Below are 20000 nucleotides of genomic sequence, written 5' to 3' on the forward strand. Positions count from 1 at the left end.
CTGGACATTGAGTCCGAGTGGACCATGTTCCGCACCTCTATTGTCGAGGCGGCTGATTGGAGCTGTGGCCACAAGGTAGTTGGTGCCTGTCGTGGCGGTAATCCTAGAACCCGTTGGTGGACACCGGCGGTGAGGGATGCCGTCAAGCTGAAGAAGGAGTCCTATCGGGTTCTTTTGGCTCATGGGACTCCGGAGGCAGCAGACAGGTACCGACAGGCCAAGCGGTGTGCGGCTACAGCGGTCGCGGAGGCAAAAACTCGGACATGGGAGGAGTTCGGCAAGGCCATGGAAAACGACTTCCGGACGGCTTCGAAGCGATTCTGGACCACCATCCGCCGCCTCAGGAAGGGGAAGCAGTGCACTATCAACACCGTGTATGGTGCGGATGGTGTTCTGCTGACCTCGACTGCGGATGTTGTGGATCGGTGGAGGGAATACTTCGAAGACCTCCTCAATCCCACCGACAAGTCTTCCTATGAGGAAGCAGTGCCTTGGGAATCTGTGGTGGGCTCTCCTATTTCTGGGGCTGAGGTTGCTGAGGGAGTTAAAAAGCTCCTCGGTGGCAAGGCCCCGGGGGTGGATGAGATCCGCCCGGAGTTCCTTAAGGCTCTGGATGCTGTGGGGCTGTCTTGGTTGACAAGACTCTGCAGCATCGCGTGGACATCGGGGGCGGTACCTCTGGATTGGCAGACCGGGGTGGTGGTTCCTCTCTTTAAGAAGGGGAACCGGAGGGTGTGTTCCAACTATCGTGGGATCACACTCCTCAGCCTTCCCGGTAAGGTCTATTCGGGTGTACTGGAGAGGAGGCTACGCCGGATAGTCGAACCTCGGATTCAGGAGGAACAGTGTGGTTTTCGTCCTGGTCGTGGAACTGTGGACCAGCTCTATACTCTCGGCAGGGTCCTTGAGGGTGCATGGGAGTTTGCCCAACCAGTCTACATGTGCTTTGTGGACTTGGAGAAGGCATTCGACTGTGTCCCTCGGGAGGTCCTGTGGGGAGTGCTCAGAGAGTATGGGGTATCGGACTGTCTGATTGTGGCTGTCCGCTCCCTGTACGATCAGTGCCAGAGCTTGGTCCGCATCGCCGGCAGTAAGTCGGACACGTTTCCAGTGAGGGTTGGACTCCGCCAAGGCTGCCCTTTGTCACCGATTCTGTTCATAACTTTTATGGACAGAATTTCTAGGCGCAGTCAGGGCGTTGAGGGGATCTGGTTTGGTGGCTGCAGGATTAGGTCTCTGCTTTTTGCAGATGATGTGGTCCTGATGGCTTCATCTGGCCAGGATCTTCAGCTCTCACTGGATCGGTTCGCAGCCGAGTGTGAAGCGACTGGGATGAGAATCAGCACCTCCAAGTCAGAGTCCATGGTTCTCGCCCGGAAAAGGGTGGAGTGCCATCTCCGGGTTGGGGAGGAGACCCTGCCCCAAGTGGAGGAGTTCAAGTACCTAGGAGTCTTGTTCCCGAGTGGGGGAAAAGTGGACCGTGAGATCGACAGGCGGATCGGTGCGGCGTCTTCAGTAATGCGGACGCTGTATCGGTCCGTTGTGGTGAAGAAGGAGCTGAGCCGGAAGGCAAAGCTCTCAATTTACCGGTCGATCTACGTTCCCATCCTCACCTATGGTCATGAGCTTTGGGTCATGACCGAAAGGACAAGATCACGGGTACAGGCGGCCGAAATGAGTTTCCTCCGCCGGGTGGCGGGGCTCTCCCTTAGAGATAGGGTGAGAAGCTCTGCCATCCGGGGGGAGCTCAAAGTAAAGCCACTGCTCCTCCACATCGAGAGGAGCCAGATGAGGTGGTTCGGGCATCTGGTCAGGATGCCACCCGAACGCCTCCCTCGGGAGGTGTTTAGGGCACGTCCAACCGGTAGGAGACCACGGGGAATACCCAGGACACGTTGGGAAGACTATGTCTCCCGGCTGGCCTGGGAACGCCTCGGGATCCCCCGGGAGGAGCTGGACGAAGTGGCTGGGGAGAGGGAAGTCTGGGTTTCCCTGCTTAGGCTGCTTCCCCCGCGACCCGACCTCGGATAAGCGGAGGAAGATGGATGGATGGATGGATGGATATATATATATATATATATATATATATATATATATATATATATATATATATATATATATATATATATATATATATATATATATATATATATATATATATACTATGCAGCCCATTTTTCCTTAAGTGCCTCCTTATTGTGCATCTTGAAACAGCCACACCACAATTTTTCAGAGAGTCCTGTATTTCAGCTGTATTTCAGTTATTTGTGGATTTTTCTTTGAATCTCGAACAATTTTCCTGGCAGTTGTGGCTGAAATCTTTGCTGGTCTACCTGAATCCCTCATTTTCCACTTCTTAATCAGTGTTTGAACACTGCTGATTGACATTCTCAATTCCTTGGATATCTTTTTATACCCCTTTCCTGTTTTATGCAGTTTAATTACCTTTTTCTCGCAGATCCTTTGACAATTCTTTTGCCTTCCCCATGACTCAGAATCCAGAAACATCTGTGCAGCACTGGATGAAAGATGCAATGGTCTGTCAGAAGCCCAGAAACTCACTGACCTTTTATACACACACATTAATTACAAACACACATGTCACAGGTGAGGATTGGAACCTTGATTAGCCATTCAAACCTGTTTGTGTCAACTTTTGTGCATGTTATAAGATCAAAGTCACTGGGGTATGTAAACTTTTGATCAGGGTCATTTGGGTACTTTCTTATGTCAATTTGTTTTTAAAAGCGTAAACACAGTTGTTTGCCAATAAATAGCTTCACACAACCATTAAGCATGAGTGGAAGAAAGGTTTTTGTGTTATCATTCATATTCTCTGAAGAATGGCCAAGAAATCATAAATTCTCCCAGGGTATGTAAACCTATGAGCACAACTGTACATATATATATATATATATATATATATATATATATATATATATATATATATATATATATATATATATATATATATATATATATATATATATACATACATATATATATATATATATATATATATATATATATATATATATATATATATATATATATATATATATATATATATATATATATATATATATATATATATATATATATATATATATATACTGTGTACATACATCTACTGATGCTTAGTCTGGACACATCCTCAGTGACCTCTTGGATTCACCGGGCGTTTCGGGTCTCTCAACTGGTCATACGCCCTCCTCCAAGCGACCCAACCGGGGGTGATCAATATATTATATATATATATATATATATATATATATATATATATATATATATATATATATATATATATATATATATATATATATATATATATATATATATATATATATATATATATATACATACATACATACACATATATACAGTATATATATACACACACACGCACACACACACACACATATATATATATATATATATATATATATATATATATATATATATATATATATATATATATATATATATATATATATATATATATATGTAATTTTTCTTTTTAAGAATTAATTTTTGGATCAACAGCAATAAACAGCTATATTGATGATTATATTATTATTGATTCTTTTATACTATCATATTATTTTGATACTAATATTGATTTAATAAATTTTTTCTGTTTTCCTTTTTTTAGTATGGTTTTTGTATGTCTTCTTAATGTCTTTGTAAATTTCTACCCTAAGTATTGTAAAGCTGCCATTTTTACTCGATGAATTAACATTCGGTGATCATTTAAAAAAAGGAAAAAAATGTTCAGGCAAAATATGTCATTGGCATTTGTAGACCAAAATAATATATTACGAGAATCATGTTGAATTGAGAATCGATTCCAAATGGAATCACCATCCCAAGAATCGTAATCAGAATCGTAATCCATCTATCTAGCTATACGAGCACCAACAATTCTGCATTGACACAAATGCTAATGTCTGAGTGAAATTTGTGGAGAACATTGAATTATGTCATTGGGCAAACCTGAGAAGACCGAAACATTAGAAAAACGTTCAATGCACTTCTCTTTCATCGCTGCAAACTGTATAATGAATACTGGAACATATTGCTTAGTGCGGGCAGTACTTCTCCGACGGAGCATGACTGTCCTTACACATGCCAGAATTATGGTATTGAATGTTATTCGGTGTACGTAATGTTGGCCGCTGATGAATTGCATTGGAAGAGTATTCTAATTTCAAGGTATAAAATGTAGAAACAAAACGGCGATGTTAAAGTTACAGCTCATGTTGCGCTATTGTCCGATGGACTGCCACACACGCCCTGTCGGCGACAGTATAAATGAGTCTTTGGTGGTGCACCACTGGGAGACGCAATATGAGGATTTACAGGTGAGACCTCTTTCTTTTAAAAAAAATGCTTGTTTTTATCTCATCATGGCTTATAGTTTTACGTAAATTATATTTTAAAATGAAATTTGGAGAGGGTTTGTTCAATTTAATAGACTTAAAACAAAAAATTTTTGTGCATGGATCCTCATGTTGCAATGATGTGGATATTTATTTACTGTACTTAAGTTCTTCTTTCTTTTCTGCTGATTTGTCCAGGGTAACAAGGTTGGTCCTCCTTGTGTGCCAGCTTGGACTCATTTTGAGGACCGAGGCTCAGATTCCAGCAGAGTGCATTACTAGCCCCACAAACAGACCACCTGGTATGTACAGATCTCATACCGTCACACTTAAAGTGAATTGTTTACACATTGTTGTTGTCTTGTTTAGTTTTTTTTCCCTCTGCAAATATATTTTATTGAATTTTCCAGTGAAAATCCCATTTCAAAGTCATACTTTGCTCACTCAGACACTTCATACATGCACACATCCACTCAGCCGCACTCACATGCACGCTTGAGGAGAGAGGTGCACTTGGGCTTTAACAACTCAAGGTTTACAGTATGGACGTTATTAGAAAAAGTACCTAGATATTGTATATATCCATCCATCCTGCACTGGCTCATGATCAGCAGATCTTCCAGACCATAGCAAGATGGATGAATATTCCTCGGCATCAAGGATCCTCAGTAAGTGATCACCAGATCACCTCCGGGGGACCTCTCCACCCTTCACACTTAAAAGAGAAGAAGAAAGTCACATTTTCGTGGCTTGATCAGTTGTAAAAAAAAATATATATATATAAACCGTGACAAAACCATATCAAAAGTGACACAAAAAAATCAATAGTAGTGTGGGAACAATACAAAAAATAACATTAAAAAAGGAATTAAACTACAAAAAAGATACAGCAATTTTTAAAAAATGTCTATAGGTTATGATTCAATTTATGTCAGTAAAGGCTTACAGGTTAGTTCCCATTTATTCATATTTGTAGCGTTTATTCATTTATTTTTTATTTAATTTTTTAATTTTTTTTGTCCTGTTCAGCTTCTCAGGCAAATCATATAGTTGATGTAGATGCCCATATCGGCTGTACAAATTTACTTTACAAAAGTGTATGGGATACTTCTCTTGTTGCCTTATTTGTATTTGACATTATTAAATGGGTTTATATAGTATTATTTGGTGCAGCCGGGCCGGGGCAGGAGGGGATAGAAAGAGAAAAAAAGGAAGACAGAGGGGGAAATTGTGGGTACAAGAGGGGGATAAGGCATAGAGACAACAACAACAACAGCCAACACAACAATAACAACAACAACAACAATAATAGAGCAACATCAGCAAATAGGATATGTATAAATATGATGGTAAAAGTGATAGCAAAGAAGCAGTTAGTGAAATAAATAATAATACAGAAATGACAATGAGCATTATTACACTACAAATATTTGTAGAGTTTATAAATCTTATTTTTTCAAGAGTCATTACGTTCACAAGTTCATTTAACACAGGGGTGTCCAAAGTGCGGCCCGGGGGCCATTTGCGGCCCGCAGGTCATTTTTTAACGGCCCCACGGCACATTTTAAAAATACGATTGAAAAAAATAAAAAAAACATATAAAGTGGTATAAAAGAGCAAACAGGTGAAATGTAACAAGAAAATGTTGCAATGTTTACTCTACTAACACAAAGTTGCCTTGCAGGCTGTTTCTTTCTTTAAAAAATAATATTAATCAAAATCAGTGTCATGAATTACTGACCTATTTAAATCTCCAATTACGTCACATTAAATATTCCACTTTGAGATATTTTTTGGGGGAAAATGTTGCATATTTTGTGTTTGCCATATAAAAAACTAAGCTGTTTTTTTTTTTAAAGAAGGGCCTAAAATGAACAAACAAAAAAACATAAAAAACTTATAATTGACGGATAAACCTGAAGTTGATCTCGAGATTATTGTGTTAAAAGTAAACAGTAAATAAATAAATAAATGGGTTATACTTGTATAGCGCTTTTCTACCTTCAAGATACTCAAAGCGCTTTGACACTATTTCCACATTCACCCATTCACACACACATTCACACACTGATGGCGGGAGCTGCCATGCAAGGCCCTAACCACGACCCATCAGGAGCAAGGGTGAAGTGTCTTGCCCAAGGACACAACGGACGTGACTAGGATGGTAAAAGGTGGGGATTGAACCCCAGTAACCAGCAACCCTCCGATTGCTGGCACGGCCACTCTACCAACTTCGCCACGCCGCCCCTCCCAGTAGAAAAAAATTATAATTTATTTTTTAACACTTTAATGAGTAGGACCCTTTTGGATCCCCAATAATTTTAGTGTGATTTGTTTTTAAGGGTCATTGCTCAAAAATAATAATGAATTAAAATCAATGGTGTTATGAGTTATTGACCTTTTTAAGGCTCCCATTATTATATCATCTCAAATATTCCACTTAAAAATGTTATTGGGTGAAAATATTGCATATTTTGTGTTTTTTCCATAAAAAAACAGGGTTTTCTTAGACAAAAAGAGCATACAACTTAAATCTTTAAAAAGGTTATATTGACAGATAGATATACCTAGTGTTGATCTAGAGCAGGGGTCACCAACGTGGTGCCCGCGGGCACCAGGTAGCCCGTAAGGACCAGATGAGTAGCCCGCTGGACTGTTCTAAAAGTAGCTCAAATAGCAGCACTTACCAGTGAGCTGCCTCTATTTTTTAAATTGTATTTATTTACTAGCAAGCTGGTCTCGCTTTGCTCGACATTTTTAATTCTAAGAGAGACAAAACTCAAATAGAAAAAAATATTTTAAAGACTTGGTCTTCACTTGTTTGAATAAATTCATTAATTTTTTCACTTTGCTTCTTATAACTTTCAGAAAGACAATTTTAGAGAAAAAAATACAACCTTAAAAATGATTTTAGGATTTTTAAACACATATACCTTTTTACCTTTTAAATTCCTTCCTCTTCTTTCCTGATAATTTTAATCAATGTTAGTAAATTTTTTTTTTTATTGTAAAGAATAATAAATACATTTTAATTTAATTCTTCATTTTAGCTTCTGTTTTTTCAACAAAGAATACTTGTGAAATATTTCTTCAAACTTATTATGATTAAAATTCAAAACAATTATTCTGGCAAATCTAGAAAATCTGTAGAATCAATTTTGAATCTTATTTCAAAGTCTTTTGAATTTATTTTTAAATTTTTGTTCTGGAAAATCTAGAAGAAATAATGATTTGTCTTTGTTATAAATATAGCTTGGTCCAATTTGTTAAAGTGTAGATTGGATTTTAACCTATTTAAAACATGTCATCAAAATTCTAAAATTAATCTTAATCAGGAAAAATTACTAATGATGTTCCATAAATTCTTTTTTAAATTTTTTCAAAAAGATTCGAATTAGCTAGTTTTTTTTCTTCTTTTTTTCGGTTGCATTTTGAATTTTAAAGAGTCAAAATTGAAGATAAACTATGTTTCAAAATAGAATTGTCATTTTTTTCGTGTTTTCTCCTCTTTTAAACCGTTCAATTAAGTGTAAATGTCATTAATTATTAATAATAACATAGAGTTAAAGGTAAATTGAGCAAATTGGCTATTTCTGGCAATTTATTGAAGTGTGTATCAAACTGGTAGCCCGTCGCATTAATCAGTACCCAAGAAGTAGATCTTGCTTTCAAAAAGGTTGGTGACCCCTGATCTAGAGATTTAAAACTTAAATAGTAATACAAATAATAATACTGAATAATGACACATTTTTAATATTTTTTTTGACCAAAACCCTTTGGGGTCCCCCTGAGTGGAGGCCTAAATGTAAAAAATATCAAAATGGAAAAAGTTTGGACACCCCTGATTTAACCAGTTCCTGAAGTTGGGTGCAGATGGGGTTTTACACTCTTTGAGACGGAGCCTTTTAGGCCAAAACCGTCCCGAGAAGCAACACGGCTGTAATATATTTTGGAAGTTCTTGTGTTTCTGAAGACCCCCCAAACTTAAATGATACCCCTGTTGTTTTGACCCAGAAAACTCTGACATAACGGTGGTGTGTGGCACCGAGCACATGGACCTGAGTATCTACCTTTGCCCCATGTACCAAGAGCTCTACAACGAGTCGCAGATGGTGCTCAATAACGAGTACACTAAAAACGAATGTTTTGGGGAGGCCGACTGGACCGCTGACCCGCCCGTGTTGAAGTTCAGCTTCCCCATAAACGAGAGCTCCTTGACGTTGTGCGGGAATGACTTCAACGTACGTGCGCGCTTTGCAATCTGAAATAAAAGCCTGAGACGTTCGAAGGCAATTGAAATCGTCGCTCTCTGCAGATCATCAACCAGGTCGGCACGGGGGCGTTCGCCGACTTCTCCAACGTCCAGTTCGTCAACATCTCCGGCGAAGTGACCTCCATCGACCCGTCGTCGGGTATGATCACCTACAGGTCGCAACTCTACTACAAGTTCTCCTGCCTCTACCCCATGCAGTATCTGCTGAACAACACCCAGCTGGGCGTGTGAGTGGAGCGCCCCCTGGCACTGTGTAACGTCACTCGTTCACGAAACCTCTGCCTCGATTCCTTTCAGATCCGGTGTGAATTTGGCCATTCAAGACAACAACGGCAGCTTCATCAGCACGCTCAACTTGCAGCTCTATGACGTAAGACGGGAGTTCTTAACCTTTTTGACTTTCGGGGGCCAACTTTTCTATCACCCATTCAAATATTAACACTGACACTCATGCATATAATCCCGTTTCATCAAATATAAATTGACGTTGTTCCCCTAGGGCAGGGGTGGGCAACCCAAAACGTTGAAAGAGCCATATTGGACCAAAAACCCAGAAAACAAATCTGTCTGGAGCCGCAAACAATTAAAAGCTGTCTATAAGTGTTATAATGAAGGCAACACATGATGTAAGTGTCTATATTAGCTATAATTGCTTACTATCAAAATGACTTTAAAAGTCGTATATAAGTGTTATAATGAAGGCAACACATGACGTAAGTGTCTATATTAGCTATAATAGCCTACGATCAAAATGACTTTAAAAGTCGTATATAAGTGTTATAATGAAGACAACACATGACGTAAGTGTCTATATTAGCTATAATTGCCTACTATCAAAATGACTTTAAAAGCTGTATATAAGTGTTATAATGAAGACAAAACATGATGTAAGTGTCTATATTATCTATAATAGTCTACTATCAAAATGACTTTAAAAGTCGTATTTAAGTGTTATAATGAAGGCAACACATGATGTAAGTGTCTATATTAGCTATAATTGCCTACTATCAAAATGACTTTAAAAGTCGTATATAAGTGTTATAATGAAGGCAACACATGACGTAAGTGTCTATATTAGCTATAATAGCCTACTATCAAAATGACTTTAAAAGTCGTATATAAGTGTTATAATGAAGACAACACATGACGTAAGTGTCTATATTAGCTATAATAGCCTACTATCAAAATGACTTTAAAAGTCGTATATAAGTGTCATAATGAAGACAACACATGACGTAAGTGTCAATATTATCTATAATAGCCTACTATCAAAATGACTTTAAAAGACTCATATAAGTGTTATAAAGAAGGCAACACATGACGTAAGTGTCTATATTAGTTATAATTGCCTACTATCAAAATGACTTTAAAAGCTGTATATAAGTGTTATAATGAAGACAAAACATGATGTAAGTGTCTATATTATCTATAATAGCCTACTATCAAAATGACTTTAAAAGTCGTATATAAGTATTATAATGAAGGCAACACATGACGTAGGGGCGGCGTGGCGAAGTTGGTAGAGTGGCCGTGCCAGCAATCGGAGTGTTGCTGGTTACTGGGGTTCAATCCCCACCTTCTACCATCCTAGTCACGTCCGTTGTGTCCTTGGGCAAGATACTTCACCCTTGCTCCTGATGGCTGCTGGTTAGCGCCTTGCATGGCAGCTCCCGCCATCAGTGTGTGAATGTGTGTGTGAATGGGTGAATGTGGAAATACTGTCAAAGCGCTTTGAATACCTTGAAGGTAGAAAAGCGCTATACAAGTATAACCCATTCATCATTTATCAACACATGACGTAAGTGTCTATATTAGCTATAATAGCCTACTATCAAAATAACTTTGAAAGACTTATATAGTGTTATAATGAAGACAACACATGACGTAAGTGTCTATATTAGCTATAATAGCCTACTATCAAAATGACTTTAAAAGTCGTTTATAAGTGTTATGATGAAGACAACACATGATGTAAGTGTCTATATTAGCTATAATAGCCTGCTATCAAAATGACTTTAAAAGACTTATATGTGTTATAATGAAGTCAACACATGATGTAAGTGTCTATATTAGCTAATATAGCCTACTATCAAAATGACTTTAAAAGACTTATATAACACATGACGTAAGTGTCAATATTATCTATAATAACCTACTATCAAAATGACTTTTAAAGTCGTATATAAGTGTTATAATGAAGACAACACATTACCTAAGTGTCAATATTAGCTATAATAGCCTACTATCAAAATGACTTTAAAAGTCTTATATAAGTGTTAAAATGAAGACAACACATGACGTAAGTGTCTATATTAGCTATAATTGCCTACTATCAAAATGACTTTAAAAGCTGTATATATGTGTTATAATAAAGACAAAACATGATGTAAGTGTCTATATTATTTAAAATAGCCTACTATCAAAATGACTTTAAAAGTCGTATATAAGTGTTATAATGAAGGCAACACATGACGTAAGTGTCTATATTAGCTATAATAGCCTACTATCAAAATTACTTTAAAAGTCGTATATAAGTGTTATAATGAAGACAACACATGACGTAAGTGTCAATATTAGCTATAATTGCCTACTATCAAAATTACTATAAAAGACTTATATAAGTGTTATAATGAAGACAACACATGACATAAGTGTCTATATTAGCTATAATTGCCTACTATCAAAATGACTTTAAAAGCCGTATATAAGTGTTATAATGAAGACAAAACATGATGTAAGTGTCTATATTATCTATAATAGCCTACTATCAAAATTATTTTAAAAGCCGTATATAAGTGTTACTGTATAATGAAGACAAAATATGATGTAAGTGTCTATATTATCTATAATAGCCTACTATCAAAATGACTATGTGTCTCAGGCTAAAGCAAATCTTCGTTGACGGAAATGTTGATATGTAATATTTATTCTACACATTTTTACAACATTAAAAACCATTAGTAAATCAGAGGCCACTCAGAAGGTGAGATAACTCCTGGAAATTACTGGCTTTTAATGGCCAAATGTATAGATGTGTGTGTCCACGTTAAAGAAAACGGCAGGCTGTCTTCTTTTAATAGATTTATTACAATCTTTGACAAGCTAGGTAATGTTTGCTGTGGTCTGGAACAACATGGCCAATATTACATACAGATAATGTGTCATGAGACATGCAAAACTAAATGATATGCAAAGAGGATACAAGTAAAGGATATTAAATGTGCTCAAATATACCTACAAATGAGGCATAATGATGCAATATGTATATACAGCTAGCCTAAATAGCATGTTAGCATTGATACGCTTGCAGTCGTGCACTGACCAAATATGCCTGATTAGCACTCCAACAAGTCAATAGCATCAACAAAGCGCACCTTTGTGCATTCACATACAGCATAAAACGTTTGGTGGACAAAATGAGACAAAGAATGATGTAACATGTAAACAAACTGTTGCGTTAGTTTGTATTTTACCCCCATCTTTTTCCATTTGCAATTCTTTTTAAAAAAATGCTCCAGGGAGCCACTAGGGCGGCACTAAAGAGCCGCGGGTTGCTGACCCCCGATGGGTCAAATGCAGAGGGTAGTTTCACCACACCTAGTGTGTGTGTGTGACTATCAGTGGTACTTAAACTTTAACTTTAAAGTGTCCTATACACCTCCCCAGTGAGGCGTTTGGTGTGGCATAGTGACCAAATGCCCGGACCTCCTCTCGATGTGGAGGACCAGCGGCTTTACTCTTTACTCCGAGCTCCTCTTATTTAAATAAAAACAGTGACTAAAACTAAATACTAAAAAAACTGATGACCACCTACCCCCAGATCCACCACTGTGCTTTAAAACTTGTAATAACTTGCATTTATTCTGGTTGGTCAGGATGATCAGTACCAGAATCCGCTTACAATCCCATCAACAAGTCTGCAGCTGAAGACCAAAATCTATGTTGCTGTCACAGCCACCAATCTAACAGTTTTTTAAATGTCAAAAAGTCGGAACATTTGTTTTTCAAAAAGTCTGGATTTTTTTCTGAGTGTCAAAAGTCTGGATTATTTGTAAGTGTTAAAAAGTCGGAAATTTTTTGGTCAAAAAATCTGGATTTTTTATAAGTGTCAAAAAATCTGGATTTTTTTATAAGTGTCAAAAAGTCTGAATTTATTTTTGTCAAAAAGTCGGAAATTATTTTTGTCAAAAAGTCTGGATTTTTTGTAAGTGTCAAAAAGTTGGAAAATGTATTTGTCAAAAAGTCTGAATTTTTTTCTGACTGTCAAAAAGTTGGGATTTTTTGTAAGTGTTAAAAAGTCTGAAATGTTTTTGTCAAAAAGTCTGAAAATTTTTATAAGTGTCAAAAAGTCTGGATTTTTTATAAGTGTCAAAAAGTCGGAAATTATTTTTGTCAAAAAGTCGGAAATTATTTTTGTCAAAAGGTCGGGATTTTTTCTAAGTGTCAAAAAGTCGGGATTTTTTTCTAAGTGTTAAAAAGTCTGACATTTTTTTTGTCAAACTCAGGATTTTTTCTAAGTGTCAAAAAGTCGTGATTTTTTCTAAGTGTCAAAAATTGATTTTTTTGGTAAAAAAATCTGGATTTTTTTGGTAAAAAAATCTGGATTTTTTTGGTAAAAAAATCTGGATTTTTTTATAAATATCAAAAAATCTGGATTTTTTCCAAGTGTCAAAAAGTCAGGATTTTTTCCAAGTGTAAAAAAGTCGGAAATGCTTCTGTCAAAAAGTCAGGATTTTTTCTAAGTGTCGAAAAGTCAGGATTTTTTGTAAAAGTGTCAAAAAGGCTGAATTGTTCCTATGTGTCAACAATTTTGGAATTTTTCTGTGTCAAAAAGTCAGGAAAAAACAGTGACTAAAACTAAATACTAAAAAAAACTGGCGACCACCCACCCCTAGATCCACCACTGTGCTTTAAAACTTTGAATAACTTGCATTTGGTCTGGTTGGTCAGGATGATCAGTACCAGAATCCGCTTACAATCCCACCAACGGGTCTGCAGCTGAAGACCAAGATCTATGTTGCTGTCACAGCCACCAATCTAACAGTTTTTTAAATGTCAAAAAGTCGGAACATTTGTTTTTCAAAAAGTCTGGATTTTTTTCTGAGTGTCAAAAGTCTGGATTATTTGTAAGTGTTAAAAAGTCGGAAATTTTTTTGTCAAAAAATCTGGATTTTTTATAAGTGTCAAAAAGTCTGGATTTTTATAAGTGTCAAAAAGTCTGAATTTATTTTTGTCAAAAAGTCGGAAATTATTTTTGTCAAAAAGTCTGGATTTTTTGTAAGTGTCAAAAAGTTGGAAAATGTATTTGTCAAAAAGTCAGAATTTTTTTCTGACTGTCAAAAAGTTAGGATTTTTTGTAAGTGTTAAAAAGTCGGAAATGTTTTTGTCAAAAAGTCTGAAATTTTTTATAAGTGTCAAAAAGTCTGGATTTTTTATAAGTGTCAAAAAGTCGGAAATTATTTTTGTCAAAAAGTCGGAAATTATTTTTGTCAAAAGGTCGGGATTTTTTCTAAGTGTCAAAAAGTCGGGATTTTTTTCTAAGTGTTAAAAAGTCTGACTTTTTTTTTTGTCAAACTCAGGATTTTTTCTAAGTGTCAAAAAGTCGTGATTTTTTCCAAGTGTCAAAAATTGATTTTTTTGGTAAAAAAATCTGGATTTTTTTGGTAAAAAAATCGGGATTTTTTTGGTCAAAAAATCGGGATTTTTTTGGTCAAAAAATCTGGATTTTTTTGGTCAAAAAATCTGGATTTTTTTATAAATGTCAAAAAATCTGGATTTTTTTGGTAAAAAAATCTGGATTTTTTTGGAAATGTCAAAAAATCTGGATTTTTTTATAAATGTCAAAAAATCTGGATTTTTTTTATGAATGTCAAAAAATCTGGATTTTTTCCAAGTGTCAAAAAGTCCGGATTTTTTCCAAGTGTAAAAAAGTCGGAAATGCTTCTGTCAAAAAGTCAGGATTTTTTCTAAGTGTCGAAAAGTCGGGATTTTTTTCTAAAAGTGTCAAAAAGTCTGAATTGTTCCTATGTGTCAACAATTTTGGAATTTTTCTGTGTCAAAAAGTCGGGAAAAAACAGTGACTAAAACTAAATACTAAAAAAAACTGGCGACCACCCACCCCTAGATCCACCACTGTGCTTTAAAACTTTGAATAACTTGCATTTGGTCTGGTTGGTCAGGATGATCAGTACCAGAATCCGCTTACAATCCCACCAACGGGTCTGCAGCTGAAGACCAAGATCTATGTTGCTGTCACAGCCACCAATCTAACAGTTTTTTAAATGTCAAAAAGTCGGAACATTTGTTTTTCAAAAAGTCTGGATTTTTTTCTGAGTGTCAAAAGTCTGGATTATTTGTAAGTGTTAAAAAGTCGGAATTTTTTTTGTCAAAAAATCAGGATTTTTTATAAGTGTCAAAAAGTCTGGATTTTTATAAGTGTCAAAAAGTCTGAATTTATTTTTGTCAAAAAGTCGGAAATTATTTTTTGTCAAAAAGTCGGGATTTTTTTTAAGTGTCAAAAAGTTGGAAAATGTATTTGTCAAAAAGTCAGAATTTTTTTCTGACTGTCAAAAAGTTAGGATTTTTTGTAAGTGTTAAAAAGTCGGAAATGTTTTTGTCAAAAAGTCTGAATTTTTTTATAAGTGTCAAAAAGTCTGGATTTTTTATAAGTGTCAAAAAGTCGGAAATTATTTTTGTCAAAAAGTCGGAAATTATTTTTGTCAAAAGGTCGGGATTTTTTCTAAGTGTCAAAAAGTCGTGATTTTTTCCAAGTGTCAAAAATTGATTTTTTTGGTAAAAAAATCTGGATTTTTTTGGTAAAAAAATCTGGATTTTTTTATAAATGTCAAAAAATCTGGATTTTTTCCAAGTGTCAAAAAGTCCGGATTTTTTCCAAGTGTAAAAAAGTCGGAAATGCTTCTGTCAAAAAGTCAGGATTTTTTCTAAGTGTCGAAAAGCCTGTTTTTTTTCTAAAAGTGTCAAAAAGTGTGAATTGTTCCTATGTGTCAACAATTTTGGAATTTTTCTGTGTCAAAAAGTCGGGAAAAAACAGTGACTGAAACTAAATACTAAAAAAAACTGGCGACCACCCACCCCTAGATCCACCACTGTGCTTTAAAACTTTGAATAACTTGCATTTGGTCTGGTTGGTCAGGATGATCAGTACCAGAATCCGCTTACAATCCCACCAACGGGTCTGCAGCTGAAGACCAAGATCTATGTTGCTGTCACAGCCACCAATCTAACAGACAGGTAAACCGCCCTGCTTAGTGATCCTGCTTTTTTAAAAGAGTGGACATGAAAAGACACTTGATGATCTCTTCCAAAGGTTCAACGTGCTGCTGGATCGATGCTACGCCACCACCAGTCCGTATCCCGACTTCGACGCCTACTATGACCTTTTCATCGGGTAAGTACACAAAGCGTCCCACTTAACGTGACACTTTCACTTTGTCTGCCGGAGGACAACACCCACGCTTCTCTTTGTCCTCCTAAGATGTACACGTGACGCCCAGACCAAAGTGGAGCTCAACGGCGAATCTCAGGAGGCGCGCTTCTCCTTCGAGGCCTTTAGATTCTTGGAGCACAAAAATCTGACTGTGTCCACGTTCTACCTGCATTGTGTCACCAGGCTGTGTGAGGTGTCCACCTGTAGCGTCCTACTTCCGGTAAGTCTCGCTGATTTTCAAGGTTATTTTTTTAAATGTATTTATGCTATTGACCACTTTAACAATATCAACACAACATTGAAATTACTTCCTTAGTCTCTTTCGGTACATACAATTGTTTGAGCAAAACAAAGTCAATAGTACACAACAACTATACAAAAACAACTATCTACAAAATAGTACCTGTTAATAGCTGCTAACTTTCTGTTGCAACAAAGTTCCATCTACACTTAACTTAAAGTTCTCTGAGCACTTATTCCTTAATATTAGTTCGAGCTAGTGCAGGGGCCGGCAACCAAAAACATTGAAAGAGCCATATTGGACCAAAAATATAAAAAACTCATCTGTCTGGAACCGCAAAAAAATTAAAGTCTTATATAACTGTTATAATGAAGGCCACACATGACATAATTGTCTATATTAGCTATAATTGCCTACTATCAAAATGACTTTAAAAGTCTTAAAATGAAGACAACACATGACGTGTCAATATTAGCAAAAATAGCCTACTATCAAAATGACTTTATAAGTCTTATAAAAGTGTTATAATGAAGGCAACACATGACATACTGTAAGTGTCTATATTAGCTATTATAGCCTACAATCAAAATTACTTTAAAAGCCTTATATAAGTGTTATAATGAAGACAACACATGACATGTCTATATTAGCTATAATTGCCTACTATCAAAATGACTTTAAAAGTCTTATATAAGTGTTATAATGAAGACAACACATGACATAAGTGTCTATATTAGCCTACTATCAAAATGACTTTAAAAGTCTTATAATGAAGACAACACATGAAGCAAGTGTCTATATTAGCTATAATAGCCTACTATCAAAATGACTTTAAAAGTCTTATATAAGTCTTATAATGAAGGCAACACATGACGTAAGTGTCTATATTAGCTATAATAGCCTACTATCAAAATGACTTTAAAAGTCTTATATAAGTCTTATAATGAAGGCAACACATGACGTAAGTGTCTATATTAGCTATAATAGCCTACTATCAAAATTACTTTCAAAGTCTTATATAAGTGTTTTAATGAAGACAACACATGACGTAAGTGTCTATATTATATAAAATAGCCTACTATCAAAATGACTTTAAAAGTCGTGTATAAGTGTTATAATGAAGATAACACATGACGTAAGTGTCTATATTAGCTATAATTGCCTACTATCAAAATGACTTTAAAAGTCTTATATAAGTCTTATAATGAAGGCAATACATGACGTAAGTGTCTATATTAGCTATAATTGCCTACTATCAAAATGACTTTAAAAGTCTTATATAAGTGTTATAATGAAGGCAACACATGACGTAAGTGTCTATATTAGCTATAATAGACTACTATCAAAAGGACTTTAAAAGTCTTATATAAGTCTTATAATGAAGGCAACACATGACGTAAGTGTCTATATTAGCTATAATAGCCTACTATCAAAATGACTTTAAAAGTCTTATATAAGTCTTATAATGAAGGCAACACATGACGTAAGTGTCTATATTAGCTATAATTGCCTACTATCAAAATGACTTTAAAAGTCTTATATAAGTCTTATAATGAAGGCAACACATGACGTAAGTGTCTATATTAGCTATAATTGCCTACTATCAAAATGACTTTAAAAGTCTTATATAAGTGTTATAATGAAGGCAACACATGACGTAAGTGTCTATATTAGCTATAATAGACTACTATCAAAATGACTTTAAAAGTCTTATATAAGTCTTATAATGAAGGCAACACATGACGTAAGTGTCTATATTAGCTATAATAGCCTACTATCAAAATGACTTTAAAAGTCTTATATAAGTCTTATAATGAAGGCAACACATGACGTAAGTGTCTATATTAGCTATAATTGCCTACTATCAAAATGACTTTAAAAGTCTTATATAAGTCTTATAATGAAGGCAACACATGACGTAAGTGTCTATATTAGCTATAATTGCCTACTATCAAAATGACTTTAAAAGTCTTATATAAGTGTTATAATGAAGGCAACACATGACGTAAGTGTCTACATTAGCTATAATAGACTACTATCAAAATGACTGTGTGTCGCAGGCTGAAGTAAATATTCGTTGACAGAAATGTTGAAATGTAATATTTATTGTACACATTTTTACAACATTAGAAACCATTAGTAAATCAGAGGCTACTCAGAAGGTGAGATAACTCCTGGAAATTACTGGCTTTTAATGGCCAAAGGTATAGATGTGTGTGCCCACGTTAAAGGAAATGGCAGGCTGTCTTCTTTTAATAGATTTATTACAATCTTTGGCAAGCTAGTTAATGTTTGCTGTGGTCTGGAACAACATGGCACACAAACAACTATCTGAAATGCAGCCAAAATTACATACAGATAATGTGTCATGAGACATGCAAACGTAAATGATATACAAAGAGGATACAAGTAAAGGATATTACATGTGCTCAAATATACCTACAAATGGGGCATAATGATGCAATATGTACATACAGCTAGCCTAAATAGACTAATAGGTATGTTAGCATGGATTAGCTTGCAGTCATGCACTGACCAAATATGCCTGATTATCACTCCAACAAGTCAATAACATCAACAAAGCGCACCTTTGTGCATTCAGGCACAGCATCGGCCAATATTCAAGGCTCTTATATCGGTATTGTTTTAGAAGTGATACAATTGCATGTCGTCATCCGAACATGCAATTTTTTTCTACATTTTTCACACTTTTAAAAACATTTTGATCATATGTTTCAGGTTTGAATGGGTAAAAATAACTTGTCTTATGCAATTTTATATTCATTGAAAATTGTGACGTAATTTGATCAAAAGACCTTCAGAGGGTTAAAACACATTTTGAGCAAAGATTTGAGAAAAAAAAAAGTTAAATAGAAAATGTTTTACGCCAATTGAATGATAAATGACTTTTATATCATGTTTGGTTTTGAGGTATTAAAAAAATTGCACACTAATATTTTTTAAATTTAACATTAAAAAGCCCCTCATAGTAAAAATCGTGTATAATGAAGTAACAAGAACAATGATGGCCAAAATACAGCAAAAATGTACTGAAAAGACCAAAATGTCAGCTTTTGTCACCTGAAGGTGTTTTTTTTAAATTAAACAAGTATATTTCATTGTACTGTAAGTCTAATTGTACACATGTTTTTAATGAATCTTTTAAATTGTATTTATTGAATGTGTAATAATATCAATGTGCAGGAAACCAATAAGGGCAGTTAGTTATTTCATTGTGCATTTAAACGTATTATTATCCTAATGGCACCAATTTGGTGTGATATCAGCTCAAATAGAACGGCTGGTGCCAAGCGATTTCTCCCTAAGTGAGCTTTTCTTCCTGTCACACACAAACAAGCTATGGTATATGTTAATGTAACTCAACATGATCGAATTGTTGCCGTGTCTTTAACGGTGTTACAAAGACGACACAAAAACAAGACAATGTCAATCGTGACATAGAGTCTACTAGCTAACATGCAAAAAATGTACACAAACATGAATTTAGTTTCTCTTTTTGCCGTTTGAGTGTCAAAGTTACCTCCCCCAGAATTAAAAATCCACTGTATTTATGTGTGCACCATGATTGTTTTGTTGTTGTTGAATGTCTGCCTGGTAAATAACAAGCATATTTTCTGTTCACATAGTAGTTACTTACTG

At 35.6% G+C, this 20000-nt stretch overlaps 1 protein-coding gene across 1 annotated transcript in view; it reads left to right on the forward strand.

The window, feature by feature from the left end:
- The first annotated feature begins 4347 nt into the window (after positions 1-4347).
- Positions 4348-20000, forward strand: part of LOC133659120 (zona pellucida-like domain-containing protein 1) — a 17538-nt gene continuing 1885 nt past the window's right edge. Inside the window, exons 1-8 of the mRNA XM_062061853.1 lie at positions 4348-4361; positions 4548-4681; positions 8394-8620; positions 8695-8879; positions 8950-9022; positions 15806-15903; positions 15980-16060; positions 16148-16319. Coding sequence (XP_061917837.1) covers positions 4348-4361; positions 4548-4681; positions 8394-8620; positions 8695-8879; positions 8950-9022; positions 15806-15903; positions 15980-16060; positions 16148-16319 — 984 coding nt within the window. The remainder of the gene's footprint in view (positions 4362-4547; positions 4682-8393; positions 8621-8694; positions 8880-8949; positions 9023-15805; positions 15904-15979; positions 16061-16147; positions 16320-20000) is intronic.

Source organism: Entelurus aequoreus, linkage group LG10 (assembly GCF_033978785.1).
Source record: "Entelurus aequoreus isolate RoL-2023_Sb linkage group LG10, RoL_Eaeq_v1.1, whole genome shotgun sequence".
Taxonomy (NCBI): Eukaryota; Metazoa; Chordata; class Actinopteri; order Syngnathiformes; family Syngnathidae; genus Entelurus; species Entelurus aequoreus.